Raw genomic sequence first — 22335 nt, 5'->3', positions numbered from 1 at the left:
CAGTGACGAAAGCCAACAGAGCACATGATTGTCTGTGATTACTGAGAAGGCCTTGCCATATAAATATGGGCGGAACTTTGAAACATCCCAGACGAGAGCAAGACATTGGCGCTCGGTAATCGAAGAGTTGCGCTCTGCAGTTGTCAGGAGCCGGCAAGCGCAGACTATGACGCGGTCGTGTCCGTGTTGGCGTTGCGATAAGACGGCGCTGATCCCGTAACCACTGCCTTTCGTTCGGACCTCTGTAGGTGCGGACGGGTCCAAGTGGGCCAAGGCCGGTGGATTGGTGAGAATCCTGATAAGGCGTGAAAATGCGCCAGCCTGAGAGGGACTCCACGTAAAAGCCACGTCTTTCTGCAGAAGTTCAGTGAGTGGTCGAGCGATTGCTGCGAAATCTTTCGCGAACCGTCTGAAAGAAGAAGAGAGCCCCACAAAACTCCGGACGTCTTTGACAGACTGAGGGACAGGAAAAGCCGTTACTGCACGAACCTTCTCCGGGTCGGCTTGTACTGCGGAAGCATCGAAGAAATGGCCTGGCACTGTAATCTGTCGGTGCCCGAAGTGGCACTTCGAAGATTTTAATTGGAGCCCAGCCTTGCGGAAAACGTCAAGGATAGCTATGACGTGCTCAATGTGCATCTCAAATGTAGGAGAAAACACAAGGACGTCGTCGAAGCAACGAAGGCAAGTTCCCCATTTGAAATCTTGAAGCAGAGAGCCCGTCATTCGTTCGAATGCGGCGGGGGCATTGCATAAACGAACGGCATAACCTTGAATTGCTAGAGGCCATCTGGAGTGATCAAAGCGGTCTTTTTTTGGTCTTGATCATCGACGGAAATCTTTGAAGATTGAAGGTCGATGGACGAAAAGTATTTGACACGGTAAAGACAATCAAGAGCGTCATCGATTCGTGGTAAAGGGCAAACGTCCTTTCTAGTGATTCGGCTTAGGTGGCGGTAATGAACTCAGAAAGGCCACATGCCATCTTTCTTTTTGACGAGCACGACCGGTGATGCTCAAGGACTCAACGAGGGCTCAACAGTGCCTCTGGCGAGCATCTTGTTTACTTCCTACTGGATAACTTGCCGCTCTGACGTGGACACGCCATACGGTCGGCGGTGAATGAGAACAGCATCACCAGTGTTGATCCGATCCTAAACAAGAGACGTCTGATCAAGTGTTCGATTGTTAGTGTCAAATATTTCATGGTAGGGAATCAAAAGGCGATGTAGGGCGGCTGCTTGGTAATGTGCGAGGTCCACAGCGACCATGGAACGTAATGGGCCGTCGAGGTTCAAAGCATCCTGCGCGTAATCAGGCGGATCTGGAAACGCGTCGGCTGCAAAAGCAGTAACGTGGTCATCTGTCACTGACCGGAGCGTGGCCAACGCTATGCCTTCAGGTAACACTTGCTTCGTCAATCGAAAATTGATAACGGGGAGACACATCCGGTTAGCGGCAAGGATTACGACGGACTGTGGCACAATATGTCGCGCGCCAGGAGCACATCACGGATAAGTGCGACGACACATAGTCGCCATGACGCACGGTTGCCGCTGAGGCCAATTCGACGAAGGTTAGGGCCTTCGGAGGTAAGCGAACAAATGCTGTAGTGGAGAGGGTGTTCGGTTGTTCGGGACGAGCGTCTGGAAGAAGAGGAAGCTCGAGGCACAGCGTACCGGTGGAACAGTCGATGTGGTCAGTATGCGTCGTCAGAAAGTCGAGCCCGAAGATTAGGTCATGAGGACAACTGGCCAGCACGGTGAACAGGACTCGAACTTGGCGGCCAGAAATTCCTATGCAAGCAGTGCACATACCCCTGGCGGCAACAGCAAGGCTCGAGATGGCAGGCGTAAGAGGTTTTTTCAGGCGACGACATAGGTCAGCGCTCATTATGGTCACCTGGTCTCCAGTATGAATAATGCCGTCAACGGAACACCATCTGCGTCTACTTGAGTGAGGTTCGTGTTTTGAGGAGCGTCAACGGAGGATTTGGACAAGGCGAACGTAATGCAGCACTCCCTTTAAAAGCTGCATGGCCGAGTTTGCCGACCGTCGGTTTGACGAGGAAAAGTGGCGAGGTTGGCGCGACGTGAAGCGCCGGCATTGAGGCGACGGCGATCGCACGAAGGAGCGGCTGTCAGTGGCATAAGAAGTAGGTTACAGATGGTGAGGTGAATAACGGCGGGCGTCGGCGTATGGGCGAGGAGCAGGGAATAAGCTCCAGTACGACCGCATTCAGGTGGTGGGGCAGTGGCGGGATACCAGACCAACGCGGTGGCAGCGGAAGCAGATCGGTTTGTCGCAAGGGGTTCGCCATTCAGCAGGATTGCGCGGTCTGGGAGCGAAATACTGGTCATTACAGGTTGTGGAAACAGGAATGGGTGCCGAATCAGGGCGCGAGACAGAGCAGGCGGTAGAGATGCCAAGGTTGACAATTTCTTGCCGCACAACTGCTTGAATAACGGAAATAGTGGGGGCGCTTGGTCAGAGTTACCGTCAACGGGTCGTAGACGAAGGGGTGCCCGACTCGCCGGTTCAATCTCACGACGAACGATACGAGTGACGTTCTCTTGAAATGGCCGTGTGGTGGTAAGAGCGGAGCAAGAGGACGTGCAGGAGTGTTTGGGAGCCGGTTAAACTGTGGGACGACGCGGTGGCTTTTGGCTACCTTCAAGCTTCGGCATTCTTTGACGATGGCGTCGACGGTAGAGACGTCGTTATAGAGGAGAAAATTGAAGGCGCCGTCCCGGATGCCTTTTAGGATATGGCCCACCTTGTCAACCTCGGTCATGTGCTCGTCGACTTTAAGGCAAAGCGCGAGCACTTCCTGTATGTAGGAGACATACGATTCGGTCGACGATTGGACACGGGTGGCAAGCTCTTCTCGCGCAGCCTGTTGGCGACCTGACGGGTTGCCGAATAGGTCGCGAAGGCTCTCTTTGAGAATGTCCCAGCTGGAGAGCTCGACCTCATGGGTGTGAAACCAGACACGCGGTGTCCCGTCCAGATAAAAGATTACATTGGCAAGTATGAAGGTAGGGCACCATTGGTGGCTTTGGCTAATACGCCTTTATATCCTGAGCCACTCGTCGACGCCAACGCCATTGGGGGTGGAGAATGTCCCAGAATCACGGAGACTAGGAACCGTAAGGTACATTGTGGAGGTGGCCACGGGGTTGTTCCATCGGAAGCCATGGATGAGAAGACAATGGTGCGGCCGCTTCGGAGCTCGGGGAATGTTCCATCACCACCACAATGTTACGCGAAGGACGAGTCAGTAGGACGAGCAACTATTTAGAGGTTATATTTACAACAGCGGTTGCAGCGCTTACCGGTTAAATCAACAACGCGAGCCCAGTTCACTCAACCTCCTCTTTTCTCGAGTGATGGGGCCCATGCGCCTTGTTCAAACAATAAAATACCACACGCGTGTAGCAATATTATCGGAGTCGACAAGTCATCCTTGTCGTCGTGATGTCATTAGTGTTATTGTGCCTTCACCTTCCCGTTGTCACCACAAAAGCGCTTGCGCCGATCACACATCATCGAGAAGCGTGTTGAGCATTTAGTCAGGCAGCGAAAATGGAGCTGTGTACTTATGCAGCGAAGAATGGCTTCGAATGAAATTGTACATTCATCATCATCATCATCATCATCATCATCAGCCAGGTTACGCCCTCTGCAGGGCAAAGGCCTCTCTCATTCTGCTCCAACTACCCCGGTCATGTACAAATTGTGGCCATGTCGTCCCTGCATGCTTCTTAATCTCAACCGCCCACCTAACTTTCTGCGGCTCCCTGCTACGCTTCCCTTCCCTTTGAACCCAGTCTGTAGCCCTTAATGACAATCGGTTATCTTCCCTCCTCATTACATGTCCTGCCCATGCCCATTTCTTTTTCTTGATTCCAACTAAGACGTCACTAACTCGCGTTTGTTCCCAAACCCAACCTGCTGCTTTCTTATCCCTTAACGTTACACCCATCATTCTTATTTCCATAACTCGCTGCGTCGTCCTCAATTTAAGTAGAACCCTTTTCGTAAGCCTCCAGGTTTCTGCCGCGTACGTGAGTACTGGAAGACACAGCTGTTATATACTTTTCTGTCGAGGGATAATGACAAACTGCTGTTCATGATCTGAGAATGCCTGCCACACGCACCCCAGCCCATTCTTATTCTTCTGATTATTTGTATATTAGCTTGTAATTATGCATTGGAGTAGTGTCGACACTCCGTCGCATATCCAATTGTTTTGCCGAGCGCGAAAGTCACTCGTGGATACACGCAAAACTGCCGAACGACTGGCCGCTCAAGGCACTTCGCGTGTATTCGCATACTTCTTTCAGCTCGAAAAAACATTTATGCAGCACGTATTGAGCAACAGAAAGCTCTATCGGTAGCTTTTAATGTTGCTCTGCAATTTTCTGTTTGACATTTTTCACCTAATTATAATATTTGAGAAGCGCAATGATTATTCAGATTAATTATGTAATTACGCGGAATGCAAAAGATTATCTGGATATCTCAAAGCGACGGCAAACAATATTGCCGCAGTGAGCTCTCCGCATGCCACGTACGAGCGCTCTCGTGAGGCACCTTTGCAAGCGTCTCATCGCTAAAGCCCATTACTCGTCGCATCGCCATTAGAAGAGCGCCAGCAACGCCTCGCGCATGGCGATACAGCGCGTGTCTCCCGTGCACGCGCTCACGGCAGCGCCCGAGTCTGCCGTCCAATGAGAAGCCACGGCGTGGCTCTTGGCCTTCGGGGCGCGTGAAAAGTGCGTTCGGCAGGAGACGCGGTTGACTGTGGAATAGGCTGCTGTTAACTCTTCTTTTAAAAGTGTGTGAATGCTTAATATTGAGTTTCCGGGCACAAGTTCACCCACAATAAACCAGTGTGTTTAGTGTGCTTCATTGAAGAGTGCTACAATATTGCCTCGGTTCTGTCCAGCTACGTGGAATGCGCATATCTTTGAATCTTGGTGCATGGTAGTTCGGACAACCTTTGTAACGCGTACCTCCAAAAATAAAATTTAGATGAATGTTAAGTGCCAGTGTGCACAGCAATTTTAAGTAGTTTGTCGTCCTTTCGCTTATGGAGACATTCGCGATGATAGAAGTAGATGGCAACACCGAAGCCGTAGTACAACCCATGCAATACACTATGGCGTCCATTCTCACAGCACTAGTTTGAGAAACATTTCAAACTGGAAGAATTTGGTTCGCGACGTAGCGAGAGACGCTGCTTTCGCACTGTTATGTCTGTGTCCATGGAGCATTCGATATGCGAAAGAGAGAGAGAGAGAGAGAGAATAAAAAGGCAGGGATGTTAACCAGAGGCGAGTTTCAGGTTTGCTACCCTGCACTGGGCTGTGGAATACATACGTTGGAAACAGGGCACTGCGAGAAAGAACCGGAACAGGTAACAAAAAAGGCATACCAATTACATGCAGGCGTTGACACCGGCCTGTATACAACAAGCAGCAAACTAGAGCTTGCACGGCCTTTTGATGCGTCTGGAAGTCCCGTCTATATTGTAGAGGCAGCGGTTGCGTACAGGTAGAGCATCCGCCTCGCGTTCAAGAGGACCATAGTTCTAATCCCGGTGCCGCGCATTTTTCCACCAGATAAAAAAAAATAACTCCGCGTGTTCATCAAGTTGCATAAACAGGCCAGGAGTGCGGCCTGATCCCGGTGACCAGAACTGGTAACGCACTCCCTCCCCACAGAACGAATGGCCACCCTGGTGCAGCATTGGCCACAGCCTCCTAAATAATTACAACAATCAAACCCCGGCCCTCAGTCCCGAGCAGCTGCGAAGCAACTGACCACGGCGGCGGTCTGACCTGCGACACAGCAGAGGGTGCTAAAAATCCCTGCTTCCGGACAGGCCGCCATTTGAATCTTAACCTGGCAACGTTTAACGCTAGAACGTTATCTAGTGAGGCGAGTCTATCAGTGGTGTTGGAGAAATTAGAGGGCAGTAAATGGGATATAATAGGGCTCAGTGAAGTTTGGAGTACAAAAGAAGCATAAACAGTACTAAAAAGCGGGCCCCTCCTTTGCTACCGGGGCTTAGCGGAGAGGCGAGAACTAGGAGTCGGATTCCTGATTAATAAGGATATAGCTGGTAAGGTACAGGTATTCTATACCATTAACGAGAGGGTGGCAGGTCTTGTTGTGAACCTAATAAGAGGTACAAATTTAAGGTCGTACAGGTCTGCGCCCCTACATCCAGTCATGATGACCAGGAAGTCGAAAGCTTCTATGAAGACCTGTAATCGGAGGTGGGTAAAGTCAAAACAAAATACACTATACTGATGGGCAACTTCAATGCCAAGGTAGGCAAGAAGCAGGCTGGCGACAAGGCCGTGGGGTAATATGACATAGGCACTAGGAATAGCAAGGGAGAGTTATTAGTAGACTTTTCAGAACAGAATAATGTGCGGATAATGAATACCTTCTTCCGCAAGCGGGATAGCCGAAAGTAGACGTGGAGGAGCCCGAATTGCGAGACTAGAAATGAAATAGACCTTATACTCTGCGCTAACCCTGGCCTCATACAAGATGTGCACGTGCTCGGCAAGGTGCGCTGCAATCACCATAGGATGGTAAGAACTCGAATTAGCCTAGACTTGAGGAGGGAACGGAAGAAACTGGTACATAAGAAGCCGATGGATGCGTCAGCGGTCAGAGGTAAAATGCCGGAATTCCGGATCAAGCTACAGAAGAGGTACTCAGCTTTAACTCAGGAAGACGACCTTAGTGTTGCAGATATGAACGACAATCTTATGGGCATCATTAAGGAGTGCGCAATAGAAGTCGCTGGTAACTCCGTTAAACAGGATGCCAGTAAGCTATCGCACGAGATGAAAGATCTGATCAAGAAACGCCAATGTATGCAAGCCTCTAACCATACACCGAGAATAGAACTGGCAGAACTTTCGAAGTTAATGAACAAGCGTAAGACTGCTGACAGAAGGAAGTATAATACGGATAGAATTGAAAATGCTCTCAGAAACGTAGGAAGCCTAAAACCAGTGAAGAAGAAACTAGGAATAGGCAAGCAGCAGATGTATGCGCTAAGAGAGAAAGCCGGCGATATCTTTACTAATATAGATGAGATAGTTCAAGTAGCTGAGGAGTTCTATAGAGATTTGTACAGTACCAGTGGTACCCACGATGATAATGGAATAGAGAATAGTCTAGAGGAATTTGAAATCCAACAAGTAACGCCGGAAGAAGTAAAGAAAGCCTTGAGAGCTATGCAAAGGGAGAAAACAGCAAGGGAGTATCACGTAACAGCAGATTTGTTGAAGGATGGTGGAGAGATTGCTCTAGAAAAGCTGGTGACCCTCTATACTCCTTACCTCATGACTTCGAGCGTACCGGAATCTTGGAAGAACGCTAACATAATCCTAATTCATAAGAGAGGGGACACGAAAGACTTGAAAAATTATACACCGATCAGCTTACGGTCCGTTGCCTACAAATTATTTACTAAGGTAATCGCAAATAGATTCAGGAACTCCTAAAATTTCTGTAAACCAAAGGACCAGGCAGGATTCGGTAAAGGCTACTCAAAAAAAGACCACATTCACACTATGAATCAGGCGATAGAGAAATGTACGGAATATAACCAACCCTTAAATATAGCTTTCATTGATTACGAGAAAGCGATTGATTCAGTCAAAACCTCAGCAGTCATGGAGGGATTGCGGAATCAGGGTGGAAACGAGCCATATATCAAAATACTGAAAGATGTCTATAGGAGCTCCAAAGCCACCGTAGTCCTCCATAAAGAAAGCAACAAAATTCAAATAAACAAAGGCGTCAGGCAGGGAGATACGATCTCTCCAAGGCTATTCACAGCGTGTTTACAGGAGGTATTCAGAGACCTGGATTGGGAAGAATTGGGGATAAAATTTAATGGAGGATACCTTAGTAACTTGCGATTCGCTGATGATATTGCCTTGCTTAGTTACACAGGGGACCAAGTGCAATGCGTGCTCACTGACTTGGACAGGCAAAGCAGAAGGGTGGGTCTAAAAATTAATCTCCAGAAAGCTAAAGTAATGTTTAGCAGTCTCGGAAGAGAACGGCTGTTTACGATAGGTAGCGAGACACTGGAAGTGGTAAGGGAATACATCTACTTAGGACAAGTAGTGACCGCCGATCCGGACCATGAGACCGAAATAATCAGAATAATAAGAATGGGCTGGGATGCGTTTAGCTGGCATTCTCAGATCATGAACAGTAGGTTGCCATTATCCCACAAGAGAAAAGTTTATAACAGCTGTGTCTTACCAGTACTCAAGTACGGGGCAGAAACTTGGAGGCTTACGAAAAGGGTTCTACTTAAATTGAGCACATCGCAAGAAGCTATGGAAAGAAGATTTATAGGTGTAACGTTAATGGATAATAAAATAGCAGATTGGGTGAGGGAATGAACGCGATTTAATGACACCTTAGTTGAAATCAAGAAAAAAAATGGGCATGGGCAGGACATAGATAACCGCTGGTCATTAAGGGTTATGGACTAGATTCCAAGGGAAGGGAAGCGTAGCAGGGGATGCCAGAAAGTTAGGTGGGCGGATGAGATTAAGTAGTTTGCAAGGACAACATGGCCACAGTTAGCACATGACCGGGGTAGTTGAAGTATGAGAAAGGCCTTTGCCCGGCAGTTGGTGCAACCAGGCTGATGATGATGATGATGATGATGATGATGATGATGATGATGATGATGATGATGATGATGATGATGATGATGATGATGATGATGATGATGATGATGATGATCGGTGTAAAATTCTTTCCTACGATAGAGGCTGGTCGTCCCACTGGTTGTGCACGACGGAAAGCGAATGTATAAGCGATTGTATTTGCCCACCGTAATGCGGGTCCTGGCATAGAGCATGATGAATGTTTTCCTTATCACAGCAGTCGCCACATGCTGCGGTGTCAGCCATCCCTATGCGGAACGTGTAGGCATTGGTATACGCTATGTCCAACCATAGCATACACAAAAGGGGCGCGTCTCTTCGGGCCGGTTTTGGTGGAAGTCAAAGGCTTCCAGGGGGTATAATCTGGCGTGCATAAAATGCGGTTCATTCCACTCTGATGTGGCGCATTGACGTATAAGTAGGCGGAGCATCATTGCAGCACCTGTTCTAGAAAGAAGGATTGATAGGCGGCCGTCGTCTACAGGAACTAAGCGAGCAGCTTGATCGGCGCGTTCATTGCTCATAATAGCACAGTGACTTAGTGGCCACGGAACATTAATTTTGTGTCATGTCTTAGTCAGATGATGTATGGCTTTTGTAATTTCGAACACCATCAGTCGGACTGCCCTGTAAGACTGGAAGTAAACACTGCAGTGTCATCTTCGAATTGCAAAAAATGGTCGATTTGTGTGTGCCTTCGTCTTTAATAAGTGTAGTGCGACTCGAAGCTCTGCGAGTTCTGATGCCGCCATCTTGGCAAGTGAGAAGTTTTAAGCTATATGGCGATGGCTTTTGCTTTCATGACGGCAGCAACCGGTAGAGCTCTTCGGCAGAACTGGCTAATCGGTGTATTTGTGTGTGTAATTCTGTTACTTCTCGCATAATAGGAGTGACGTAAGCTGTTCAAGAACAGGGGATGAAATATCTGTTTCCTTTTTCCCTAACGCCACGTATGGCCAGGTTCCCGATAGGAGAGCTTATGTTGAACGAGGCGCTTCCCCGAGCGGAGATTCGTCATGGTCTCTACTTGTGAACTGTATTTAAAAACAAGAACGTCCCTCGCAAACACCGTGTTCTCTTAGGCGAATATTCACTTTGGGTCGAATCCGCATAGTTCATTTCTGAACTCCTGAAAGTCGGCCAAGACCTGGTTCCACTCGTGAATGCATCAACACATGGCGCAAGTGATATTACTGCGGCTGGATGGCGCTGAAATTGGGCTCCTTTCATAACTTTACCACTTCCTGTCTCCACAAAGCAGCGATAGTCGTTTAAACTAGAAAGAACACATATATTCGTCTGACACCAGTCGTTCCCAAACGTTTCTTGATGGCACTTCCCTACAAGGTTTTTTAATGGATGTGATCAAATGCTGATGATTTGGAAACGCTACCACGCATAGATCCCCTGTCGTTTTTTTTTTCTTAGTGTAATGGGAAGCAGATTCTCTGAAGGATTAAATATCTCTACTGCTTCAGCTCAAGAATACAAGAACAGGGATGCGAAGGACCAAGGTACAAGTTGTCGGCACTTCACTCGTGCAGTATGGTATCTTCGTGTGCATGACCTTGCATGCTTGAACCACAGCGATGTGCTTAGGAGAGTTCAGCCATGTTGAAGCAATGAAAAACTCTAGCGACGGAGCTTGCGGTGATACATGATGCTATTTCACAGCGTGATAGCTTGCAGTTGAAAAGTGAAGCACTATTGGCCATGAACTACAGTATACGGCACAACAAAATGCTTCATTTGGATTGTAATGACGACGGTGGCCCAACGACTCCTTTGGGAGCCACCACCATTTCCTAGTCCTTTGCATATGTTAGGGTTCAGTCGCAATTGAGTACACATCGCGAAAACGAATAAGCTACCCTCCTCTTTTTATCTGCGCCGTAGTGGCGCACAAACAGATCCAGAGCCATCGGAAGAAGGCAAATGCCATTATTGAATTGGAAAGAAAAGCAAACACTAATTGGCTGGGCACAGCACTGCCTGAGGCGACATATTGTGTGGCAACTAGCAGCCTAACTTTAATGCCTGGTGGTATGGGCATACGTTTTATACCTACGCTGCGAGTATTCTTGTAGTAACATATTTACCCATATATTGTTCGTGCCTTCTTCACAAAAATAAACTGCACAAAAACGCAGAATTGGTTGCTCGTCTCGCTGTCCTTGAAAGTGGATTTTTGAAAATGACGCACAATGACCAGGATGGACTCCACTCACCTTTATTCCTGGAGACCCCGGGAATCCTGGTGGGCCTGGGCGCCCGACAGCACCCTGGATAATTTGACGTGCGCGTTAATGGCAAAATAAATCACACAGATCAGAAAAAGAATACATTGCCTGAACGTCGGCTGTTATAGTGTTTATGGATGCTGAGTAGTCCCACGCGCTTGCATCCGCACATGGAACTTATGCAAAGAAAATTTTGACATAGGACCTTATGTTATTGTGTGTGAGTATTAAGGTCAGGGGATGAGTGTCTGGCTATAGCTTAGAACGAAAGAAATTTGAGCCATTTGATTTATGTCTGAAGCGCCCTTTAAGCTTCCGACTTCTTGCATCCGTGCGTGCAAGCCCAATTTTTTCTAGCACGGCTCAATGTTGCGTTAGCTATGATTCGGTTAGATTTAAAGCCAGGCAAATTAAAAAGCATCGACGACAAAAAAGTGCAAACAGAAAAGCAGTCTTGGCGTTGAATTTTCCCGACAGTGGACACGTGCTTGTTTAGCGGTTAACTCTATTATCTTCCACTGGACATAATCAAAATGTATTTCTCATTGGTGACTCTGTCACTATCGGTAAAATGCAATGAGATAAAATTTAGTGTTTTTTAATTTTCTTTTTGTGTGTGTTTTTGCTTTGGCGAATGTGGGATGCTTGCGGGGGGGGGGGGGTGCAGTACACTTTATTTTAGTTTTTCTGCAAAGCCCTCAATAAAGAAGTAAAAGCACCTCAAAATTATTACCCCGAACCGAGTGGCTTCTTGGCGCTGAGAAGGAGAAAGCTTACCGTTGATCCTGGTGGCCCAGGCAGACCATCAATTCCTCGTATTCCCTGCATCACGACATACGCAGCAATTAAGCCACATGCGATAGTTTAGACAGGGATCCGTCAGCATAGCTTTCCAGAAGCGAGAACCTAATAGCGCTGTATGAAGCCTTCTTAAAGCTGCAGATATTTCGAGGTTGCTTTCTATGTTTTGCGTACAACTAAATTTCGCTATCAACGACGAACAGAAAAATGTGCGCAGTATTATAATGCGCTTTTTTTATATATTAAGATGAGCAATGTGCACCACCCATTATTGAAAAAACGCTTGCGGCTCGCAGGAGGGATGACTATGGGAGGTGCTGTTGCTGGCGCAAAGTAGAACACGAATCAGTGGAACAGATGGGGAGAAAGAAGCGTCAACTGTTTATATTCAGACGGCTAACAAAACTCCCAACGCACAGTGTAGAGAACGTGTGACGTGAAACACAGTACCATGCTATGTGCCTCTCGAGAAAGCACATTTCTGGAGGAAGCAACATGAGAGATGTGTAACTCACACGAGCTGACCCTTTCTTTCTTATAAGAAACGCTTCCAATAATTGCCTCGCGATTTGATCTCTGGCCGTCGCTACAATCTTAGTTGGTAAAAATCAGGCAAGCTTAGGCAGGTCTTGTGATGCGCAGGATAACGTGCACCCTCTGCTTTACCAATGCTGTTAGCGTACTCGGTCAGCCGGATATTATTGACGGATTTCGTTCTAGCAATGCAGCACTGGCTCCAGGAACGGAGGACTTCATAGACAACGCCCATGGCACAATGCCTAAAGCGTTTGGCATGCCTGGCACCTTCACTGCTGAGCATGAGTGATTCGAACGCACAACTGTGCAAACTTGTTTAGATCGGGAAAGAATTACAGGAATCCGCTATCTGGTAACCAGATTAAGGTTATGGCTAACACTGGTGCATATAAGGCACCAGTCTTCCAGTCTCTATTACTTTCGCCGATGTGCTCCAGTCCTCGCCACTGATTTTCAACTGCAAGCGGGACTCGACTACAGCATTCAAAAGCGACTTATGTAGCCAGATTTTATATCTTTGTTGAGCTGGTTGTCAAAGCTCGCCTGCATTACATGCCTGCCCGACCTTTGCTCAGTCAACCGCGAACCAAGCACAGCACGGAGAAGGTCACGTGGTCTTTCTTTTTGTACAACTCGACTAGACGGCGCATTCTATCAAGGCCATCGCGCAACCAGCTTCCTAAGGCTTTTGCCTTATTATGCAAAGAATACAGTAAATGAAAGAAGAAATGAACCAGAAAGCACATGCTGTGGATACACCAGCTAATTGTTTACGCAGAAAAAATAGTTAGCTTGAGTTTCCCGCTGACGTGCTTTGAGATGACGTCGAAGCAGGAACCAATATTTTGCAATGGTGGGACTCAAATTCAATTTTTTTATGAGGCATGTCGTAGTGGGCAATTCTTGTGGGGTTTCATTAACGTACACCTAAATCTAAGTACACGGGTGTTGCATTTCGCCCCCATCGAAATGCGGCCGCCGTGGCCGGGATTTGATCCCGCGACCTCGTGCTTAGCAGCTCAACGCCAAAGTCACTGAGCAACCACAGTGGATCTTGGGTGAAAACGCAAACTACTTCGATTAAACTTTCCGTGGTGAAAGTTGTTATGCTTCACAATTATACCTGGTTTTTCGCTTATCTTTTTATGGACTACCTAGGTCTGGACTACCTATAAAGAAAAGCCAAAATTGCGTTTTTTTTCCAGAACCACGTTTGTATTTTAAGCCTGTGGGCAACACATTCGTGAAAATAAAATTTCCAAAGACAGCGCATGTTAGCGACGGCTCGTTAAAAATAATTCCTGGTCTTCTTCCAAGACTGTCCTGTATGAAAATTTTCCCCAAAACGCTATAATTTTCACATTTTTGCCTCTGTCTTACGGGTTAAAATCACACAATTATTTTGCGAAACTCTTTCTTAATGAAAGCACGGCCTTCAGACAACCCAACGTTTGAAGGAAGGCGTGAAACAGCTGATTTTCGGCAAATTTTGTTTTCGCACCTAGTTTCCCAGCGTTTTGTGAAATTGAAATGCCCCTGACGGGGCACCGAAGGATTTTTTTCCAGCCGAAATATTCTTGGGAAGGAAATGATAAGCTAATGCTTAGATACATGTATTTCTTTAATTAGTTGAAAAATATATATTGCTCAAGTGCCATGGTTGGGATAGTTGGCGTGGAATAAGCCTAGCTGAAACTGCGAATGGACCTTTTCAGAAACCTGCAGCACAACGATTTCCCCTGGTGGCGTCTTTTTTGAGAGGTGAGCCGAGCATACGGCAGCAATGCAAATGTGCAGGCGTAGTGGAAATTTTTCGATTCTCTTCAACGCTTTAACTTAACATTTGTGATTCTCGGTTGCGTATTACTAGCGCGCATATTTCGGAACCTTTGTTAAGGATTTTAGGATTATTGAACTGCCGTAAACATGCCGCAGAAGAAAGAGGAAACATGGCAGGTGAACGGGCTGTGTATCACAATAAGTATTCGATAGCAACCAGAGCAACAGAAGCTTCACCACCTCTGTTTTCTAAGGTGGTGAAACGTACACGCTGTATTGTTGTGGAAAAGGCGAATCGTGGACAGCCGATCTTTGAGGCGAACAAAACCCCCGACAGGATCGGACAGGCCCCGCCATGGACCATACCTGAGACCTGGCTCCGCTTGATCATAACATCGGGTGTTCTCCTGTTGCCTCCGTTTGCAGGTGCTATTTTTATTTTCGCATGCTAAATGCTGCCGCCACAATCATTATTTGTATTAAGGTGAAGCTTACATCAGCCACTGTGGAACGCGCACGCCCGTAGAAAGAGATTTCGTGCTTACCGCAGCTTCCTGCTTCATCAAATTTTCCAAAAAGATCCAATTCGAAGCCTAGATGGTTAATTTTGCCACTTGGCTTTGCTTAACTAGCTTGTGAAAAATTAACTGTGGACTTGGCTTCGCCAGCTCCTCTCAGATGTACCCCGAGCAGTTATTGGAAGCGAATTTCCAACGCCATGCTCTCCCGTAATGCAGGCGAGATACCTAACATCCCCCCCCCTCCTTTTCGACATTATTTATACATATAAAACTTCCAACAATTACTTGCCTTGTTTTTCAAGAACAGAACTGCGAATTTGCCTTTGTCTGCGTTCCTCGCAGTTTGTAATATCTGAAACATGCCTCGAATTCCGCAGCAAATGCATTTTGAGATTCGCTTCAAATTGCTGGGTCAAAAAGACGCAAACGAATTGATATTCGCACGTCTCGTCAAACTAGGCAACGAACAACGCCAACTGTTCCTTCCGCCAAGGCGATCCTTCTGCAATATTTCAGCGCGAACAGAGCTGTGGTAAGCGTGAAATCCTTGCGCTGCGATTTTAAAAAGACAAACACATATCCCTAGGCGACGGCACTCCCAGCAGCAAACTAAGTAAAAAGAATGCTGATTTATTGATTTTTCTAGCTTTGCAGCCCGATTAGCGAATGTTAGTGCATATGAGTACAATTCAGGCTGCTTGCACCTCACTTACTTGCCTAAAACAGCAAGAAAACACTTGACGTTGCCTGTGCCCGTCAAAGCAAACTAATAGCTGTATAGTCGACAACAGCGGAGCCAGCGCGCATTCATCCGGGCTCTCCAGCAGGCTGGGCTTGAGGCGCACGCGACATTTCCAAAATCTTGATTTCTGCAGCGTTTCAGATCAGAAATAAAACGTCAGCTCGCGTTAGCGACGCATCAATTAGGCTATTTTCTTCAGAAATGTGCTTCTTCGAGATACACATGCTGAGATGTTGTGTTTCTACATCACGCATTTTCTGCAGTCCGCGTACGTGGAAGTTTTCGTTTTTGTCTACTAATCAAGAGTTGGCGCTTCTGAGTCGGTATCTCTTTTTCTGTTGCCCTGCTTCACTTTGCGCCAGGAAGAGTACGTTCACAAGACCGAAGCATCAACTTGCACAAGAAAAAGTTCTCCGATAACATCTGGTATAAGGATGAAGTCACGAATGTGCGAGTTCTCTGTTTTAGGTTTCTGAAAAAAATGAAACAAAGCTATTTTCTTTGAATTTCGACAGTCGGCAGTTGCAAAAACATACCTCGAAAAGCATGTTGAGTTTCCCGCATTGCGCGGTACTTAAGCCTTTCGTTTTTAATAAAAAAAAATCTTTGCGTGTCCAGCTGCTCCTCTCCACAGTTCTTACCTACCTGTCTCATTGCGTATATCAGACTGCTCCATCCTTTTGAGAAGTTTAAGAAAGAACAAAACATGGCAATAAGCCACATTATGATTTCAAACCATCACAACACTTCTGTGTGACTTGCCTCACGTATATACGTCTAGGTTTTGGAAGCGTCAACACATTTGATTAATTCATCCAGAAAGCTGCAATGTGCAGTTTTTCCGAGTTTCGCTAACGATAGAAATTTGCGAACTTATTTCTAGGTGTGGTCATTGAGCAAACAAATAAGGGATCCCGTGTTTTCCTACGTAAATCAGAAATTAGAGACGCGACGGCTCACCGGTGGCCCCGGGGGCCCGTCTCTGCCTCGCTCCCCTCGTGGTCCGGCTGGCCCCTGGAAAGAGAATGTAAGGAACGGTTAACGACATTGTTCCAGCAGTATATCAACACTAGAACATGCATGAAAATACGTAAGCAGAGCTGTAAAGTAAAGCACCATCCTTCGGACAGAATATAAAGGCCTAATACACGGAAAAATGCTGGTACACAATTATAAAACGAGATACAATTTTTATTGGACTCGTTCCGGAACATCCGTACAAAGCTATTTTAACTATGGTATATTGAAACAAATACAACACTATGCGTTACAGAAGTACGTTCCCTTAGATATGTGCAGTGCTTCCATATGAACAAACACAGATATGAGTAATTATGACGTACACTCTAAGATTTCTACACAGGTTTGTCTAACGGGCAGCTCTTTACTATTAAAGCTTTATAAAAATTTATAGCTCACAACAACGGAGCTCGAACTAGATGTGCTAAAAGCATAATTGTTGTTGAAAACTGTGTAATAATTCTGACAGTTTTAGCAAAGCCCAAATATCTGGCAAGGAAATGTGAGAATGATAGCTTTAATAAATTAAAGCACTCCTCGTGTCGTGTGTCGCACCTGTCATTTATAGCTGCCAGAAAAAAACAGAACACAAGATGTACTTCATTGGTCCTCCAGACGATTCGGTCTTTCCCCTTAACTGTGAGGGTGTTATCGATATGACAACGGAACACTCTTTATACATCGATAGAGGCAATAAATTGTCGATTGTGTCCACTTGTCGTCGTGATCTCTCGTTCCGCAATATGCTGGGCAAGTCTGTCTGGGGGAGTTCGACCAGAAGGTCCTGTCACTCAATAACTGGAATACAATGCTGGCATCCGTTTATCGCTCCCAATTATCGTCGTATTCGGACTTTTGTTCACAGTACGAAGAAATACTCAGCGTCTTAACCAATGAAAACAAGAACATCATCATTTGTGGTGACATCATCATCATCATCATCATCATCATCATCAGGCTATTCAGGTCCACTCCAGGACGAAAGCCTCTCCCTGCAATCTCCAATTACCCCTGTCCTGCACCAACCGATTCCAACTAGCACCTGCAAATTTCCTAATTTCTTCGCACCATCTAGTCATCTGCCGTCCACTTCTGCGCTTCACTTCTCTTGGTACCCATTCTGTCACCCTAATGGTCCAACAGTTATCTAGTCTGCGCATTACATGACCGGCCCAGTGCCATTTCTTTCTCCTAATGTCTGTTAGAATATCGTCTATACCCATTTGCTCTATGATCCAAACCGCTCTCTTTCGGTGTCTTAAAGTTATGCCTAGAATTCTTCGTTCCATCGCTCTTTTCGAGGTCCTTAACTTGCTCTCAAGCTTCTTTGTCAGCCTCCAAGTATCTGAGCCGTATGTCAGCAGCGATAAAATGCACTGATTGTACACTTTCCTTTTCAATTATAACGGTAAGCACCCAGTCAGGAGCTCTCGATGTCTGTCATAAGCGATCCAACCCACTTTTATTCTCCTGTGAATTTCCTTCTCATGGTCACGGATCCCTGTGATTAGTTGACGTAGGTAAACGCACTCCTCCACATACTTTAGAGGCTGACTTGCGATATTCTCTTGTTCCTTTGCCAGGCTATTTATCATTATCTTTGTCTCCTGCATATAATCTTCAGCCTCACTCTTACACTCTCCCTGTTAAGGTCCTCAATCGTTTGTTGTAACTCGTCTGCATCGCTGCTGAACAGAACAATGTCATCGCAAACCGAACGTTCTTCAGATATTCGCCGTCGATCTTTACCCCTAAGCCTTCGCAGTATACTTCTTCTAAGCACAGAGTGAATAGCATTGGAGAGATTGTGTCTCTTTGTCTAACCTCTTTCTTTATAGGAATCTTCCCACTTTTCTTGTGTAGAATTAAGGTGGCCGTGTAATCTCTGTTGATATTTTCCAGTGTATTTACGCAAGCGGCCTGTACTCTTTGATTACGCAATGCCTCTATGACTGCTGGTATCTCTACTGAATCAAAAGCTTTTTCGTAATTTGTGAAAGCCATATAGAGTGACTTATTGTAGTCTGCGGATTTCTCGATAACCTGGTTAATGACCCCCATTGCATGATCCATTGGTGATCCATTGTAGAGTGACCTTTCCTGAAGCCAGCCTGCTCCCTTGGTTGACTTAAGTCCAGTGTTGCCCTTATTCTATTGGAGAATATTTTGGTAAATATTTTATATCATACTGGGAGTAAGCTAATGGGCCTATTTTTTAGTTCTTTAACGTCGCCCTTTTTGTGGATTACTGTGTTTGCATTCTTCCAGTTTTCTGCGACCCTAGCAGTCGATAGGCATTTCGTATAGAGAGCCGCCAGTTTTCCTAGCAATATGTCTCCTCCGTCTTTGATTAAATCAATGTTATTCCATCCTCTCCTGCCACTTTTCCCCGTTTTATGCCTTGCAAGACCTTTCTGACCTCATCTCTAGTTATAGGAGGAGTTTCTGTATACTGCTCCTTACTGTTTCGAATAGAGTGTTCCTGAGCCTCTGAGTACTGTAAAGGTCAGTATAGAATTCTTCCGCTGCTTTTATTATATCTTCGAGATTGCTGATGATGTTACCCTGCTTATCTTTCAGTGCATACACCTTGATTTGTCCTATGCTAAGTTTCCTTGACACTGATTTATGGCTGCGCCCGTTTTTCTACGGCTTCTTCAGTCTTTCGCATGTTATAATTTCAATATCACTTATTTTCGCGTTGTTGATCAGTTTTGACAGTCCCGCAAATTCTGTCTTATCCCTTGAGTTGGACACTTGCATTCTTTGTCGTTACTTTATTAGGTCCTTTGTTACTTTGGAGAGCTTACCAACTGGTTGCCTTGGTGCCTTGCCTCCCACTTCGATTGCTGCCTCTGAAGCCAGCCGCGTTACGGTTTCATTCATTACCTCTATGTCATCATCATCATCTATCTGCTCTAAGGCTGCATATTTATTTGAAAGCACAAGCCAAAATTTGTCTGCTTTACCTTTACTGCCTCTAAGTTGACCTGTCTTTTCTTGACTAATTTAACTCTTTCTCTCTTCAAATTGAGGTGCATCCTAGCCCTCACTAGCCTATGATAACTGCACTTTACCCTACCTATCACGTCTACATCCGGCACTATGCTGGGATCAGCAGAAAGTATGAGGTCAATTTCATTTCTTGGTACACCATTAAGGCTTTTCCCGGTCTATTTTATGTTGCCACGTTTCCTGAAGAAAGTGTTCATCATTCTCAGTTTATTCCTTTCTGCGAATTCCACCAGCATCTCTCCTCAAGCGTTTCTAGAATCGACACCGTAGTGGCCAATTGCCTGTTCAACCGCCTGCTTTTTCCCTACTTTTGCAATTAAGTCCCTCATTACTACTGCATACCGCATTTGCACTTTTCTCATCACTAATTCAACGTCGTCATAAAACTGATCTATTTCTCATTGTCGTGACTGGAGGTTGTAGCACAGGTTTGTAATACCTTTAATCTATACCTCTTATTTGGTTTGATTACGACTACTGCTACCCTCTCGTTGATGCTGTAGGATTCGTGAATGTTGGCCGCTATGTCTTTATGGATTAGGAATCCTACCCCGTATTTCTTCTTAGCCGAGATACCTCTATAGCAGAGGACATGGCCGCTATTCAGCAATGTGTAAGCCTCGCCAGTTCTATTCTCACTAAGGCCGATAATATCCCAAACAATGTCTGATAGTTCTTCGAAGGGTCCTTCTAAGCTAGCCTCACTCGAGAGGGTTCGGGTGTTAAATGTTGCAAGGATCAGTTTCCATTGGCGGCCTGTCCCGACCCAGATATTCTTAGCCCCATCTGCTGCGTTGCCAGTCTGACTGCCGCCTTGGTGAAGTGCTCCGCAGCCGCTGGGAACTGAGGTCCACTGGTTCATTGAGATCATTTCATTGGAGAGGTTGTGGCCGAATACTGCACCAGGGAGGCCAATTCCTGCTCTGGTGAGGAAGCGTGTTTGTTCAAGCTTAGTGGGCCTTCCTAATTTGTTTGTACCTGGATTAGTATAGCCCCACACGCTCGCCGCATCTTTCGCCGGTATCAGGCGCCACTCCAAGCCTGCAGATGTAGTGTACTGGAGCATGTAGTACGCAGATACACCACCGTTATAAAAACCAATTAACAGAAACATACGTATTCCCAACTTTAGGTCATGCTCTGATTACACCAACTGCTTATTTAGCTACGGTTTCTCTTCGTTGATCGATCTTGCAACCAGGTGCGACACTTCTGGTCCTTGCACATTGATAGATCATATATTTTCCTCGTCATCTTCTGATTATACCACTGCAGTAGTAAATTATTTCGTTACTGACCACTGTCCCCTGTTCTTCTTTCTGGGTGTCGCAAAACTTACGCAGTGTCACCATTATTCTAAAGAGTTCTTTCAATGAAACTTTACTTATACAGAAGGTACAAGGCATTTGTTGGAACAGCGTTCTTCGGGAGAACTGTCCTGACAGGCGTACTCGATATTTTTATCAAGAATAAATTATATTCGTGCGTGCACGACTCATGTGTCATTTATGCATAGATTCTTGTCTCCCAGAAATGCATGCATTACAAATGCGTTGCTGTGCTCTATAACAAGAAAGAATAATCTTCCGAAAAAGGTCAAATTGCAGCCTTTCAACACAGCTTTGCGAACTAAATTTCAGAATTAAAAGATTATTGCCACATCCTCTATGGTGGCCGCGGGTATGTGCCAGGCGATGAAAACGACGCTGAAGTAGCGCGCGAGTACAAAAACGGAGACAACAACGACGTCGCGTTGACTGCGCTGATAAATTGTTTTTACACGTCCTCGACACCAGCTTTCCCGTCTCCTACTAGGCAGTGACACTGGTGGAGGTGTGGGGTAGGATTACCTCATGCTCGGCCCCCCTTCGCGGAGCCATACATCGAACACGGAATCACCTGCATTCGTCGAAATTCCTGTTCACCGGTACAGTCGGTACAGTCGGTACAGGCCTGGCGCCCGAGTTCCAGCCTTTGCAGGAGCCTGCAGGAACGCGTCTAGCTACTTCAGCCATGGCTACTGCAACTCTATCGCAAGTGACGCTAGAGAATCCTAAGATCCCAGAAATTTTCCATGGTGACGCTTTTGAAGATGCCCAAGATTTGCTAGAGCGGTTTGAGCGTGTCGCCAGTTATAATGACTGGGGCTCGCAGCAAAAGCTGGCTAATGTCTATTTTGTGCTTCAAGACAGAGCGCGAACGTGGTTTGTGAACAGGGAGAGAAGTTTGACCACATGGGATGCCTTCCGCACCCAGCTGCTAGACACATTCAAAAGTAGCGAGAGAAGAGACAACGCGCAGCACCTGCTCAAATCCCGTATTCAAAAACCAAACCAGAGCGTCGCCATGTTTGCAGAAAATATGACCCGCCTTTTCCGCAGAGCAGACCCTGAGATGGCCGAAGAAAAGAAGTTACGCTATCTCTTGCGCGGAGAAAAGGAAGAACTGTTTGCCGGACTCGAGAGGAACCCACCGACGACAGTGGCCGAATTCACCAAGGAGGCTACCGCTAGAGGACGGGCGCTACAGCAACGGTACCGCCAATATGATCGCAAGAACTCACCGGTGAATGCTTCAATTCTATCTGAAAGCTGCGGCACATCTCTGCGTGAAGTCATCCGAGAGATTGTGCGAGAGGAGATCCGGAAGCTCGGGATTTCTCCTGTGGCACCAGCGGTGCCTTCTGTCGCTGATATCGTTCGGGAGGAAGTTCGACGGGCCTTTTCGTCGCCGGACCGGCAGGCGGTGCCGCGACGATTAACCTACGCGGAAGCTATCTGTCGTCCACCTCCCGCCACTTCGATGCTGCTGACACCGTCAACCACTATGACGTAGCCAGCACCGCCACCCCCGATGCCATATTTTCGCCAGTCACAGCCGCCGCCAGGTATGCCGTGTCGCCGCCAGCCGATCGCTGCGCCTCGGTCTTACGGCGAATCCCCTGCCGGCTACCCAAT

The 22335-nt window shown here is 46.5% G+C and overlaps 1 protein-coding gene across 2 annotated transcripts in view; it reads right to left on the bottom strand.

Moving 5' to 3' along the window:
• LOC142583430 (uncharacterized) overlaps positions 1 to 22335 on the bottom strand; it is a 1100669-nt gene that overhangs the window by 615819 nt on the left and 462515 nt on the right. For both annotated transcript variants that reach the window (XM_075693897.1, XM_075693898.1), the window contains 3 exons: positions 16304 to 16357; positions 11741 to 11785; positions 10952 to 11005 (listed from right to left, as the gene is read on the bottom strand). In XM_075693897.1, coding sequence (XP_075550012.1) covers positions 10952 to 11005; positions 11741 to 11785; positions 16304 to 16357 — 153 coding nt within the window. The remainder of the gene's footprint in view (positions 1 to 10951; positions 11006 to 11740; positions 11786 to 16303; positions 16358 to 22335) is intronic.

This window comes from Dermacentor variabilis, chromosome 5 (assembly GCF_050947875.1).
Source record: "Dermacentor variabilis isolate Ectoservices chromosome 5, ASM5094787v1, whole genome shotgun sequence".
In the NCBI taxonomy this organism is placed as follows: domain Eukaryota; kingdom Metazoa; phylum Arthropoda; class Arachnida; order Ixodida; family Ixodidae; genus Dermacentor; species Dermacentor variabilis.
The sequence above is the reverse complement of the archived record's forward strand: the minus strand, read 5'-3'. Positions and strand labels throughout refer to the sequence as shown.